Source organism: Ictalurus punctatus, chromosome 13, assembly GCF_001660625.3.
Source record: "Ictalurus punctatus breed USDA103 chromosome 13, Coco_2.0, whole genome shotgun sequence".
In the NCBI taxonomy this organism is placed as follows: Eukaryota; Metazoa; Chordata; class Actinopteri; order Siluriformes; family Ictaluridae; genus Ictalurus; species Ictalurus punctatus.
Genome location: NC_030428.2, coordinates 1,007,938 through 1,025,314, shown reverse-complemented (window position 1 = coordinate 1,025,314; position 17,377 = coordinate 1,007,938). Strand labels below are relative to the sequence as shown.

General features: G+C 40.6%; 1 protein-coding gene across 2 annotated transcripts; it reads right to left on the bottom strand.

The window, feature by feature from the left end:
- Nucleotides 1-3,654: 3,654 nt before the first annotated feature.
- On the bottom strand, nt 3,655-16,986 carry ghdc (GH3 domain containing). 2 transcript variants are annotated; one of them, XM_017483361.3, is made up of 10 exons: nt 16,736-16,986; nt 15,938-16,219; nt 15,231-15,610; nt 15,010-15,129; nt 14,583-14,880; nt 5,219-5,420; nt 4,982-5,053; nt 4,631-4,764; nt 4,447-4,535; nt 3,655-4,194 (listed from the first exon to the last, which is right to left on the bottom strand). In XM_017483361.3, exons 1-10 carry the CDS (start codon nt 16,818-16,820, stop codon nt 3,973-3,975), a joined length of 1,884 nt encoding a protein of 627 aa, XP_017338850.1. In that variant the 5' UTR covers nt 16,821-16,986; the 3' UTR covers nt 3,655-3,972. The 2 variants fall into 2 exon arrangements, 1 of the variants encoding a protein (XP_017338850.1); XR_001814372.3 differs by having other exon boundaries at nt 4,057-4,194; nt 4,310-4,535; nt 16,736-16,980.
- Between the last annotated feature and the right edge of the window lie 391 nt (nt 16,987-17,377).

Below are 17,377 nucleotides of genomic sequence, written 5' to 3'. Positions count from 1 at the left end.
CAGGACGTCATAGGAATACGAGTAAATGTTATTCGGGAAGGTATGTAAATGCATGCAAATGGAAGACAAAGGAATGCGTAAAAGGTAAGGGGCTTGCTTTTCTGTCTGCACCTGGTTGGGAAGACTTAATGGTGTTAAAACAGGAACAAAGAACGTGTTCACAAGGGAACAGAGAGGGGGAGAGTGTCTACAGTAAACTTATCAATACTCCGCCAAACAGGAAGTGAGGCTGGATTTCAGCAACTAATTTGCACACTGTCACAAATCTTGGTAGGCAGCTACAGGACTGTGACCTAAGGCTACGCAAGCAGTTTCATGACAGCACCATATACTGGTCAAAAATTACAATAACATGCTAAAAATGCTTACATCTCACTGTCATTTTTGGTCCTCCTCCTCTAAATTTTGTTCAGTCTTAACCAAATTTGGCCCACATCATCTTGAGACTTGTCTAAATTACTGTCTGCTGCCATCCTAGCTGTGCAATGTGCTATTAAACACAGGGTTACTATCAAATAGCATTTTTATTGTGTAAAAATGGCTTTCACAATGGCTTTCCTGTGATTGCAGCTCAGAGTATGGGTGCTTGGCCCCCTGAAAATGCTGCTTGCAGCTTTAATTCTTAATTCTTCTTCTAATTATTAAATAAAGAATACAATAAAATGCATGCTCTTAGAGGAAAATGATCAACAATCGTGTGGTGGTGTTGTGGAGTTACCGTGTTACTGAGTTATCGTTTTCCTACAACAGCACGTCCCAAAGTGTTTTACACCACACCGTAGTCTCTTACACCACAGCAACTTGGCAAAGACCAGGATTTTTTATATTTATTAAAGAACGACATCATACTTTTTATCTGTTTTAGAGACATTTAATGTCGTGGAACGCTGATGAAACGTGTTCGTTTTTATCACTTACATTATAGCAGCTGTAACAGTCATTTCATCGTGAATTGGGACTCCTCTTTTTCAATCTGGACTTGCCTTGGACTTGGTACTAACACTAAGTTGCCCTAGGATTTACCTTTCTTGACTTGAGTCCTTTCTCTCCTAACTTGGGACTTGCCTTGGGATTTCAGCTGGGATTTGTCTTTCTTGACTTGAGACTTGTCTTTCTTGACTCGAGACTTGTCTTTCTTGACTCGAGACTTGTCTTTCTTGACTCGAGACTTGTCTTTCTTGACTTGAGACTTCTTGTTCTTGACTCGAGACTTGATCCTTCCTGGCTCAAGACTTGTCCTTCTTGACTCGAGACCTGTCTTTCTTGACTCGAGACTTGTCTTACTTGGGATTGGTCTGATCTGACTTGGGACTTATCACTCTTGACTTGGGATTTGAATTTGGACTCATCCAAGTTGATTGAGACTTATCTTTCTTGACAAGAGTACTTTCTGTCCTGACGGGACTTTAAAGTCTTTCATAAATTGCAGCTTGTCTTTCTTGACCTGGGACTTAAGTGTTAATTCTCAGGACATTACTCATTATTTGCTGAACACAGCTAGCTCATGCCATTGAAAGCGCCCCATGTAGGCTTCGGTTATGTTGTTTCTAGCTGACTGTCAATCCACACAGTCTGACAGTGTGTGAAAAAGTGTGTGACCGTGTGTGGTTTCATATTGTGCGTAGTGAGAGGTCATACACTTCTACATGCCCAGAGAAGGGTTCAGAACACACACACACACACACACTTTGTCAGGAGAACTCAGGTTTTTTTGGATCCGGTGTCATGCTGTGTGTCGAGTTTCCCTCATCTCTCCTTTACCATCTGTCACTTTCCACATAGAGAGTCATATGAGGGGTAACACACACACACACACACACACACACACACACACACACACACACACACACAGGTGAGAATGTGTGTATTTACAAACAGAAGACAGTGAGTGCGCAAAAGTTTCATTTTAATATTTCGAATGTCTCTATATGTCTATTTGTGTAAAACGGATAACATGTGGACGCAGCAGATGTGGGACTTTGGGCTGCTGGACTCCATCACGCCAAGTACAATTTCATGAATGTTACAGACGGACTCAACCCGTCTTTGGAAATTGTTGCAATTCCGATATTCAGAAAGGTACATATTTGATCTTGTTTTGCTCTGACTGATTGAAAACACTCTACAGTAGCAGAAAGACATTGTTGGAATATCATGAGGACATTTGGACATTATGTCTTTTGCATATGTAGAGCAGGAGCTCTTAAAGTTTCCCCAACCAAGAACCCCTTTAACTCTAAAATGATTTCATAGACCCCTAAGTGTAGATTTAGTTTATTCACGTCACAAGTCCAGAAAGGATTATGTTTGAGTTAGGACTTGCCTTTCTTGACTTTTTTTAATTGGGATTTGTCTTTCATAAATTGGGACTTGTCTTTCTTCACTCAGGGAGATGTTTGTCTTGATTTTTTCTAAACTTGACATGGGACTTGTCCCAGGGGTTTGCAAACGTCCTGCAATCAGGAACCTCTTTAACTCCACAGCTATTCCCCACACCTCCTCAGTACAGATTTTATTTTATAACCATAATCCTACAATTTAAATATTAGACTCAGTGTTTAATCGTGTACCGTAACATGTTGTATATTCACATGCGTCGTAGAAATTAAGTTGTTGGATTCAACTGGCATTATTTATAGGCGCCTTTCCGAGTTATCGAGGCTGGAATTAAAGTCAGTCAATGTCAGTGGCCAATCAACAATTCTACGAACTCTATAATAAATAGAATAACGTTAGTGAGTTGCTGGGTGGTGACCTGCAGCACCGTAACTAAAACTATTTGTTTTTTCATGTGTGTGTGTGATGGGTTTAGTTGGCTTCAGTGGGATACCTAACTGCCGTATGGTGTGTGTGTGTGTGTGTGTGTGTGTTATCCAACACTGGTGTCAGCAGCTGTCTGCTGTGGGGTCAGTTTCAGTGTGTATCATCGAAAGTTTAATAATAAAGCACTTAATAAAGTAATGGAGGGAAATGTAATGAATCCCAGTGAGGCCTCAACAGAGAGATCAAATAAGAGCCTGTGTGTGTGTGTGTGTGTGTGTGTGTGTGTGTGTGTGTGTGTGTGTGTACCATGTAATTGATATCTCTAGAAATTTCCATGAGGTTGTACATGCAGTAATTTGCTCTACATTACACCAAGTAAGGAATAGAGCAGTGTGTGTGTTGTGCTGTTACAGTAAAATAATCAGCGAGGGGGTGGTGAGATGAAGCCGAGGTACTGTAACCGCACTGACACTGATAATTTTCCTCTAATAGCATGCCCTCGACTGTTTTATTCATCTTACACCACTTGCTCAGGTCTGCTCGTTTGTTCTTTCTCTCTTTACTGCACTCTTTTGCTTTTATATATATATATATATATATATATATATATATATATATATATATATATATATATATATATATATAATATTATATTATATATATATATATTATATTATATTCCGTCCATTCTTTTGTTGTATTTATTTCACACACACACACACACACACACACACACACACACACACACACACACCCATTGTTTTTGCTTTATCCGTCTCGTTCTTTCATCCCTTCATCGTTTTTGGCGCTCTGCAGAGGCAGCGCTTTCGGAGTTTATAGCGCACATGATATGTAAACATTTCTGAGAAATAAAAATACAATAAAATAAAGTATTCTCCGTAACCTCACACGTTACGGTGTTCTATTTAATAATAATAAATCTGTTGTATTCGTCCCGAATGTAGAGAAACACTGCGGCACCATCTGCTGGAGAAACAAGTCACACACGTTTCATTTTTCTTTTCGTTTTACTTCTTTTGCCTATTGTCCCCCGCTTTTACAGTGTGTGTGTGTGTGTGTGTGTGTGTGTGTGTGTGTGTGTGTGTGTGTGTGTGTGTACACCGTGTGTCAGTCAGTCCTCCTCGGTCCTCAACTTTGTAACTGTTTCAGAGTGTGTACTCTGTCTCTCCTGTGATGCTACGCTGCGTCTCAGGAAACAGTTTTCCTCAGCAGGAAGTCTGCGTACTCTTTTCTGCGGATGACGCGCTGCATCTGAAACGTGTTGGTGGAGGTGTGGCAGGAGGACATCATGTGACTCTTCAGCTCCCGGAAAGCCCCCTCGCTAACGAGCTGTACTCTCATTGGTCCGATGCTGCCTTTGATCCGGAATGACCTGTAGACGGTGCAGTCGGCCTGCAGACACATGTCCAACTGTGTGTGTGTGTGTGTGTGTGTGTGTGTGTGTGTGTGAACAAGAAAAACAAGTATAACTGTTAATAAAACTAATTATACACGAGTTAAATTTGAAGTGTGGACTAGCACATACTCAGGACACCGTATGACCCTTTTCGTCTTCCACATGCCTCGTAAAATCAGAGTTTCCTATTTCTTCATAACTCTCTCCCTCGAGTTACCAGGATGATTGGATAACTGGATAATCTACGGCATCGTGTGTAATCTGACCTTATATCGCTGCTCCTCGGTGAGGTTCCTGACACCTCTCAGCTCCAGGAACACTTGGTAATGAGGCTGAGCTCCTCCTGACGAGTCTCCTACAACACGACAAACACAAAATGTCTGAATTAACCAGCTAGCTAATGCAGATGTACAGCTATCATCTTATCGTCACGCAATGTGTCGTCATTACCCAGAATTCCACTCTCAGCACAGCAGTAATCCACCAGTTTAGTGCCGGGCCACTGCATCACCGCTTTCTTTAGAGCGGATAAAAACAAGGCCTCGTTCACTTTTTCACCTCGGACGTTTAGCGTCTCACTGGGTCTGCACCAACCCAACCCCCCCGCCCCACACACACACACACACACACACACACACACACACAGAATAAAAATGCTTGGTTGGTTAGTGGACATGTCTTCACCATAAAACACTCACATCAGCCTTAACAACCGGTGAAATGTCTCGGACGCCAAAACATACGACACGCGACGACAAAATGATAAACATATAAATGTGTGTGTGTGTTTTATACACACACCTGTAAAGAAACTCCACCACCGGACACTGGTTGTGAAACCCGACCACTTTCACTACGTCCCCAAGGCGATACCTAGGAGAAAAACCCTGCGTATTGACGGTATTCAGTGAGAAATAAAACACTCTGTTAGAGGAAAATACTCAACAAATGGCTTGTGTGATGAAGCGGAGTTACTGCTCCTGCCCAAACCCCACAGCTGATCATTTCACTTCTTTCTATCAGAGCCCGCTGCAGTACCTGAACAGTCCTGAGGCGTTGGTGATGATCAGCTCGTAGTTTTTCCCCTCCTCCACCTCGTCCATGAGCAGCGTGCTGAGTGTGTTCAGTGTGTGCTGTGTGTCTAAATGTTCCTCTGGTAGAAACTCGAAGAACATGGAGCGAGGACAGAGCAAGTAATGTCTCCGGTCCTGAAGCGGCCACAGATTCACTCCGATCAGACCTGAGACCAAAATGTGAGCTCCATCACGTATACTGCTTTATCAAACACTTGTACTACATAGTATAACTATATCACTCCATACTACACCATACTCCAATAGATCACTCCATACTATACCATACTCCACTATATCACTCCATACTACACCATACTCCAATAGATCACTCCATACTACACCATACTCCAATAGATCACTCCATACTATACCATACTCCACTATATCACTCCATACTACACCATACTCCACTATATCACTCCATACTACACCATACTCCACTGTACTATACAATACTCCACTATATCACTCCATACTACACCATACTCCACTATATCACTCCATACTACACCATACTCCAATAGATCACTCCATACTACACCATACTCCAATAGATCACTCCATACTATACCATACTCCACTATATCACTCCATACTACACCATACTCCACTATATCACTCCATACTACACCATACTCCACTGTACTATACAATACTCCACTATATCACTCCATACTACACCATACTCCAATATATCACTCCATACTACACCATACTCCAATAGATCACTCCATACTACACCATACTCCACTGTACTATACAATACTCCACTATATCACTCCATACTACACCATACTCCAATATATCACTCCATACTACACCATACTCCACTATATCACTCCATACTACACCATACTCCAATAGATCACTCCATACTACACCATACTCCACTGTACTATACAATACTCCACTATATCACTCCATACTACACCATACTCCAATATATCACTCCATACTACACCATACTCCAATATATCACTCCATACTACACCATACTCCAATAGATCACTCCATACTACACCATACTCCACTGTACTATACAATACTCCACTATATCACTCCATACTACACCATACTCCAATATATCACTCCATACTATACCATACTCCACTATATCACTCCATACTACACCATACTCCACTGTACTATACAATACTCCACTATATCACTCCATACTACACCATACTCCAATAGATCACTCCATACTACACCATACTCCACTATATCACTCCATACTACACCATACTCCACTATATCACTCCATACTACACCATACTCCAATAGATCACTCCATACTATACCATACTCCACTATATCACTCCATACTACACCATACTCCACTATATCACTCCATACTACACCATACTCCACTGTACTATACAATACTCCACTATATCACTCCATACTACACCATACTCCACTATATCACTCCATACTACACCATACTCCAATAGATCACTCCATACTATACCATACTCCACTATATCACTCCATACTACACCATACTCCACTATATCACTCCATACTACACCATACTCCACTATATCACTCCATACTACACCATACTCCACTATATCACTCCATACTATACCATACTCCACTATATCACTCCATACTACACCATACTCCACTATATCACTCCATACTACACCATACTCCACTATATCACTCCATACTACACCATACTCCACTATATCACTCCATACTATACCATACTCCACTATATCACTCCATACTACACCATACTCCAATATATCACTCCATACTACACCATACTCCACTATATCACTCCATACTACACCATACTCCACTGTACTATACAATACTCCACTATATCACTCCATACTACACCATACTCCAATAGATCACTCCATACTACACCATACTCCACTATATCACTCCATACTACACCATACTCCACTATATCACTCCATACTACACCATACTCCAATAGATCACTCCATACTATACCATACTCCACTATATCACTCCATACTACACCATACTCCACTATATCACTCCATACTACACCATACTCCACTGTACTATACAATACTCCACTATATCACTCCATACTACACCATACTCCACTATATCACTCCATACTACACCATACTCCAATAGATCACTCCATACTATACCATACTCCACTATATCACTCCATACTACACCATACTCCACTATATCACTCCATACTACACCATACTCCACTATATCACTCCATACTACACCATACTCCACTATATCACTCCATACTATACCATACTCCACTATATCACTCCATACTACACCATACTCCACTATATCACTCCATACTACACCATACTCCACTATATCACTCCATACTACACCATACTCCACTATATCACTCCATACTATACCATACTCCACTATATCACTCCATACTACACCATACTCCAATATATCACTCCATACTACACCATACTCCACTATATCACTCCATACTACACCATACTCCACTGTACTATACAATACTCCACTATATCACTCCATACTACAGCATACTCCACTGTACTCCACAATATCACTCCATACTACACCATACTCCACTGTACTATACAACTCCACTATATCACTCCATACTACACCATACTCCAATAGATCACTCCATACTACACCATACTCCAATAGATCACTCCATACTATACCATACTCCACTATATCACTCCATACTACACCATACTCCAATATATCACTCCATACTACACCATACTCCAATAGATCACTCCATACTACACCATACTCCAATAGATCACTCCATACTACACCATACTCCAATAGATCACTCCATACTATACCATACTCCACTATATCACTCCATACTACACCATACTCCAATATATCACTCCATACTACACCATACTCCAATATATCACTCCATACTACACCATACTCCAATAGATCACTCCATACTACACCATACTCCAATAGATCACTCCATACTACACCATACTCCAATAGATCACTCCATACTATACCATACTCCACTATATCACTCCATACTACACCATACTCCACTATATCACTCCATACTACACCATACTCCACTGTACTATACAATACTCCACTATATCACTCCATACTACACCATACTCCAATATATCACTCCATACTACACCATACTCCAATAGATCACTCCATACTACACCATACTCCACTGTACTATACAATACTCCACTATATCACTCCATACTACACCATACTCCAATATATCACTCCATACTACACCATACTCCACTATATCACTCCATACTACACCATACTCCAATAGATCACTCCATACTACACCATACTCCACTGTACTATACAATACTCCACTATATCACTCCATACTACACCATACTCCAATATATCACTCCATACTGCACCATACTCCAATATATCACTCCATACTACACCATACTCCAATATATCACTCCATACTACACCATACTCCACTATATCACTCCATACTACACCATACTCCACTATATCACTCCATACTACACCATACTCCACTATATCACTCCATACTATACCATACTCCACTATATCACTCCATACTACACCATACTCCAATATATCACTCCATACTACACCATACTCCACTATATCACTCCATACTACACCATACTCCACTGTACTATACAATACTCCACTATATCACTCCATACTACAGCATACTCCACTGTACTCCACAATATCACTCCATACTACACCATACTCCACTGTACTATACAACTCCACTATATCACTCCATACTACACCATACTCCAATAGATCACTCCATACTACACCATACTCCAATAGATCACTCCATACTATACCATACTCCACTATATCACTCCATACTACACCATACTCCAATATATCACTCCATACTACACCATACTCCAATAGATCACTCCATACTACACCATACTCCAATAGATCACTCCATACTACACCATACTCCAATAGATCACTCCATACTATACCATACTCCACTATATCACTCCATACTACACCATACTCCAATATATCACTCCATACTACACCATACTCCAATATATCACTCCATACTACACCATACTCCAATAGATCACTCCATACTACACCATACTCCAATAGATCACTCCATACTACACCATACTCCAATAGATCACTCCATACTATACCATACTCCACTATATCACTCCATACTACACCATACTCCACTATATCACTCCATACTACACCATACTCCACTGTACTATACAATACTCCACTATATCACTCCATACTACACCATACTCCAATATATCACTCCATACTACACCATACTCCAATAGATCACTCCATACTACACCATACTCCACTGTACTATACAATACTCCACTATATCACTCCATACTACACCATACTCCAATATATCACTCCATACTACACCATACTCCACTATATCACTCCATACTACACCATACTCCAATAGATCACTCCATACTACACCATACTCCACTGTACTATACAATACTCCACTATATCACTCCATACTACACCATACTCCAATATATCACTCCATACTACACCATACTCCAATATATCACTCCATACTACACCATACTCCAATAGATCACTCCATACTACACCATACTCCACTGTACTATACAATACTCCACTATATCACTCCATACTACACCATACTCCAATATATCACTCCATACTATACCATACTCCACTATATCACTCCATACTACACCATACTCCACTGTACTATACAATACTCCACTATATCACTCCATACTACACCATACTCCAATAGATCACTCCATACTACACCATACTCCACTATATCACTCCATACTACACCATACTCCACTATATCACTCCATACTACACCATACTCCAATAGATCACTCCATACTATACCATACTCCACTATATCACTCCATACTACACCATACTCCACTATATCACTCCATACTACACCATACTCCACTGTACTATACAATACTCCACTATATCACTCCATACTACACCATACTCCACTATATCACTCCATACTACACCATACTCCAATAGATCACTCCATACTATACCATACTCCACTATATCACTCCATACTACACCATACTCCACTATATCACTCCATACTACACCATACTCCACTATATCACTCCATACTACACCATACTCCACTATATCACTCCATACTATACCATACTCCACTATATCACTCCATACTACACCATACTCCACTATATCACTCCATACTACACCATACTCCACTATATCACTCCATACTACACCATACTCCACTGTACTATACAATACTCCACTATATCACTCCATACTACACCATACTCCAATAGATCACTCCATACTACACCATACTCCACTATATCACTCCATACTACACCATACTCCACTATATCACTCCATACTACACCATACTCCAATAGATCACTCCATACTATACCATACTCCACTATATCACTCCATACTACACCATACTCCACTATATCACTCCATACTACACCATACTCCACTGTACTATACAATACTCCACTATATCACTCCATACTACACCATACTCCACTATATCACTCCATACTACACCATACTCCAATAGATCACTCCATACTATACCATACTCCACTATATCACTCCATACTACACCATACTCCACTATATCACTCCATACTACACCATACTCCACTATATCACTCCATACTACACCATACTCCACTATATCACTCCATACTATACCATACTCCACTATATCACTCCATACTACACCATACTCCACTATATCACTCCATACTACACCATACTCCACTATATCACTCCATACTACACCATACTCCACTATATCACTCCATACTATACCATACTCCACTATATCACTCCATACTACACCATACTCCAATATATCACTCCATACTACACCATACTCCACTATATCACTCCATACTACACCATACTCCACTGTACTATACAATACTCCACTATATCACTCCATACTACAGCATACTCCACTGTACTCCACAATATCACTCCATACTACACCATACTCCACTGTACTATACAACTCCACTATATCACTCCATACTACACCATACTCCAATAGATCACTCCATACTACACCATACTCCAATAGATCACTCCATACTATACCATACTCCACTATATCACTCCATACTACACCATACTCCAATATATCACTCCATACTACACCATACTCCACTGTACTCCACAATATCACTCCATACTACACCATACTCCACTGTACTACACAATATCACTCCATACTACACCATACTCCACTATATCACTCCATACTACACCATACTCCACTGTACTCCACAATATCACTCCATACTACACCATACTCCACTGTACTACACAATATCACTCCATACTACACCATACTCCACTATATCACTCCATACTACACCATACTCCACTGTACTCCACTATATCACTCCATACTACACCATACTCCAATAGATCACTCCATACTACACCATACTCCAATAGATCACTCCATACTATACCATACTCCACTATATCACTCCATACTACACCATACTCCACTATATCACTCCATACTACACCATACTCCACTGTACTATACAATACTCCACTATATCACTCCATACTACACCATACTCCACTATATCACTCCATACTACACCATACTCCAATAGATCACTCCATACTACACCATACTCCAATAGATCACTCCATACTATACCATACTCCACTATATCACTCCATACTACACCATACTCCACTATATCACTCCATACTACACCATACTCCACTGTACTATACAATACTCCACTATATCACTCCATACTACACCATACTCCAATATATCACTCCATACTACACCATACTCCAATAGATCACTCCATACTACACCATACTCCACTGTACTATACAATACTCCACTATATCACTCCATACTACACCATACTCCAATATATCACTCCATACTACACCGTACTCCACTATATCACTCCATACTACACCATACTCCAATAGATCACTCCATACTACACCATACTCCACTGTACTATACAATACTCCACTATATCACTCCATACTACACCATACTCCAATATATCACTCCATACTACACCATACTCCAATATATCACTCCATACTACACCATACTCCAATAGATCACTCCATACTACACCATACTCCACTGTACTATACAATACTCCACTATATCACTCCATACTACACCATACTCCAATATATCACTCCATACTATACCATACTCCACTATATCACTCCATACTACACCATACTCCACTGTACTATACAATACTCCACTATATCACTCCATACTACACCATACTCCAATAGATCACTCCATACTATACCATACTCCACTATATCACTCCATACTACACCATACTCCACTATATCACTCCATACTACACCATACTCCACTATATCACTCCATACTACACCATACTCCAATAGATCACTCCATACTATACCATACTCCACTATATCACTCCATACTACACCATACTCCACTATATCACTCCATACTACACCATACTCCACTGTACTATACAATACTCCACTATATCACTCCATACTACACCATACTCCACTATATCACTCCATACTACACCATACTCCAATAGATCACTCCATACTATACCATACTCCACTATATCACTCCATACTACACCATACTCCACTATATCACTCCATACTACACCATACTCCAATATATCACTCCATACTATACCATACTCCACTATATCACTCCATACTACACCATACTCCACTATATCACTCCATACTATACCATACTCCACTATATCACTCCATACTACACCATACTCCACTATATCACTCCATACTACACCATACTCCACTATATCACTCCATACTACACCATACTCCACTATATCACTCCATACTATACCATACTCCACTATATCACTCCATACTACACCATACTCCAATATATCACTCCATACTACACCATACTCCACTATATCACTCCATACTACACCATACTCCACTGTACTATACAATACTCCACTATATCACTCCATACTACACCATACTCCACTGTACTCCACAATATCACTCCATACTACACCATACTCCACTGTACTATACAACTCCACTATATCACTCCATACTACACCATACTCCAATAGATCACTCCATACTACACCATACTCCAATAGATCACTCCATACTATACCATACTCCACTATATCACTCCATACTACACCATACTCCAATATATCACTCCATACTACACCATACTCCACTGTACTCCACAATATCACTCCATACTACACCATACTCCACTGTACTACACAATATCACTCCATACTACACCATACTCCACTATATCACTCCATACTACACCATACTCCACTGTACTCCACAATATCACTCCATACTACACCATACTCCACTGTACTACACAATATCACTCCATACTACACCATACTCCACTATATCACTCCATACTACACCATACTCCACTGTACTCCACTATATCACTCCATACTACACCATACTCCACTGTACTCCACCATACTCCACTATATCACTCCATACTACACCATACTCCACTGTACTATACAATACTCCACTGTACTCCACAATATCACTCCATACTCCACTGTACTCCACTGTACTACACCATACTCCACTATATCACTCCATACTACAATATACTCCACTGTACTCCACAATATCACTCCATACTACACCATACTCCACTGTACTCCACCATACTCCACTATATTACTCAATACTACACCATACTCCACTATACTATACAATAATCCACTATATCGCTCCATACTACACCATACTCCACTATATCACTCCATACTACACTATACTCCACTATACTACTCTCTATACCACACATTAGTATACCAGGCGATGCTCCACCATGTTACACTCCACTCCACTATGATCCCTTCTACTACAGCAGAATACACCATAAGATCCTACACTGTACCAAACTCCACAATACTACACCAAAGTCCTGCTACAATGTACTCCTCCATACTACACTATACTACACTCTACTCTCACCATACTACAGTACACTATGCTACACAATACTCCACTATCCTGTGCTTTACTGGACTACACGCCACAATTCCCCATTGCACTATACTGCACCATACAGTATAGTATACTTTGCTATACTCTGCTGTACTACACCACACTCCACTACATTCCACTACACTACACTTCACTAAATAGAGTACCCGTTTGCTTTCAGATTTCCTTGTCTTTTGTGTCAGAATTGTGCACAGACCTGCACTTGATTATAGAAACATAATTCAGGATGAACCGACCTTCTGAGGCGGCGTAGAGCGGAGAATAGAAGGGCACGCCCCTGCAGTAGTGCTGCCTGAGACTCTCCCCATAAATCTGATGTGGCCCCGAGTCGACCGTCTGAATCAGGTGTAAACGAGGCCACAGCCTAATAGCGATGCCTTCAAAGCCCAGGGTGATGGCAGTCCTGAGTTCTGCCCCTCTAGCAGGATCTGGTTTCAGTTGCTTTTCCAGCGCCGACCTCAGCCGAGCATCTAGAAGAAGCCTGGAGCTGATCCGACCCGATTCCACATCATCAACCAGCTCCTCCCAATGCTCCTATGCCCAACACAAACATTACGGGGGTTAGTCAGTCATGCATCGTGTGTTTTATAAGCCAATTATTACACATACTTGGATAATTGATTCATTCGTCACTTGTTAATAATACGTTATTATAATATTAACCTCCAGGAGTCTGAAGGCGTCAAACATCGCGGAGGAGAACCTGGACTCCAGGATGCCGACATGACGATCCTTAAGGGCGAAGAGCAGGTGAAGGTACAGAGCATCGCACTCATTATGCACCTACAGAACAAATCAGTGAATGAACACACACACACACCTAACCATTCTTGGTCTGCAAGGGAAAGTGGTACAAATCAGTTAACGTGAGTTTCTCCCTCTACCTGTAAGATGGTTGCGGGGCTCGTGCAGAGATGGTGTGTGCACTCGGAGTAAAATGGCGTCGCTACGATTCGAAGTCCTGCCTCAGAGTGACGTTCAGCCGATGGGTAAAACAGTCTGAGGGTCGTCTGAAGGCTCGTCATCCCCGGGAAAGACTCCCTCATGACGTCTACGCAAACCGAGACGCCCTGTAAGAAGTAGTCGCTGTTGGCTTCTTTGGTGTTCAGGAGCATCTTGCTGCATCCCGATGACCCTGAGGTCATCGTTAGGATGGGCGTCTCCATGACCACGGCGTTTTTTTCTCCGGAAGAGACTCGCCGTATGAGCTCCTCATAATGAACGTACGTGGTGACGGGGTGGCACTTTCGGAAATCTGTGGCATCTGGGAGAAATATTAAAGATTGAAAAATGATTTACAAATAAAATCATTTAAAAGTTGTGATTGAGTAAGTATTCACAACCCCCTTATCCCTCCCCCTCCCCCATTCAGTTGCAGAGAAACCTCTTAATTAGCTACCATCAGATTTCACACAATTAGTTGAATGGGGTCCAACTGTTCAATAAAAATGAAGCATGGTGGTGGTAGCATTTCCACCCCCGTTCAACACTAGGGGCTTTTTTGTGCAGATTCCATTCAATAAGTCCATTTCAGTTTCAAGTCGTAACACTTGTGTGTGTGCGTGTGTGTGTGTGTGCGTGTGTCTGAAACCTGTGATAGAACCGAAGTGATACTCGAGTCCATAGCGTGTGTTTTTTGTGTCTCGCAGCCGTCTGAGCAGCGTCTCCTCCTGCACTCTCCGTACACTCCATGTATCTCTCTCCAGCGTGTGTCTCTGCTGTCTCCCTGCTCGACTCACACGCATAACGGACAGGTAGTGACGCACGACGCTGAACACGCTGCGCCTGTATCCCGGCACAGATTCACCACAGAGAGCAGCGGCTACGCTCAGAGCTACAGCGCAGAGAGCAGGGAACATACTTTGCTCCATTCCTGTGCCAACACACACACACACACACACACACACATTAATCTATATAATACATCCATATATACATACATTAATATTTATAAAGCTATGTTAATAACTTAGTATGAATAAATGTTAATAAATAGTATTAAATAATAATAATAATAAGCTTAATAAATTGATAATTCTAAATATCATAACCTCCACACTGGATGTAGGTGTCATGCTGGGCTAGAAAATTAATGAACCAATCAGAATCCAGAATTCCGTGCTGTAGATTTGTGGGCGTGGCTACATGTGGTGTCCTAACGTTTACCAACTTTTAACTGCGTGTTTGTTTGATGTACACCGTTAATATACACACACACACACACATATATATATATATATATATATATATATATATATATATATATATATATATATATATATATATATATATATAGAGAGAGAGAGAGAGAGAGAGAGAGAGAGAGAGAGAGAGGAATGAAAACTGGAATGTAAGTTTATTTTATGTAAGTGTCGTTATTGTCACTCACCGGTTAGGAGCGCTCGTGCTGTTAGCGCCACCATTACACCACACCCGAGAACAGCGCACCAAACAGCGCGCGACAGACACACCATGGCTGTAAAGTTACTGTAACATAAATAAATTAATTAAAACACCCCATAGAGTTTATTCACTACCACCATGGGTTTTTTTTAAAAACAAAAACAAAACAACACTAGCGAGAAAACTTCCCCTCTTCTTTATTTATACTTCCGGGTTTGACGCAACGGCGTAATGACGTCATTTCAACGACCGCGTTACGGCAGCGCTCTGTTCCTGTTATATTTATAAACTTTTTATATTAAAAAATATATATATTTTAAGGTAATTTCTATCCGTATTTCATATTTTCCTTTACGTTTTCGTTTCTTAGGACAACAAAGTGAAAGTATAAGCAGCACAAAGCCGTGCGCATGCGCAATGTGTAGATAACATGTTTGGTATTACAGTAGCTATATTATTATTATTATTATACCACTATTACCGTAATATAGTTTAAGTGCAATGCAAAGGTTTGCACACCCTTACTGCAAAATTGTGAGACCAACAGGATATATGTTGTGAGAAAATCAAAACAAAAAGTGTTAGGATATTAAATAATGCAAGAATATTTCTGGAATGTGATGTAAAG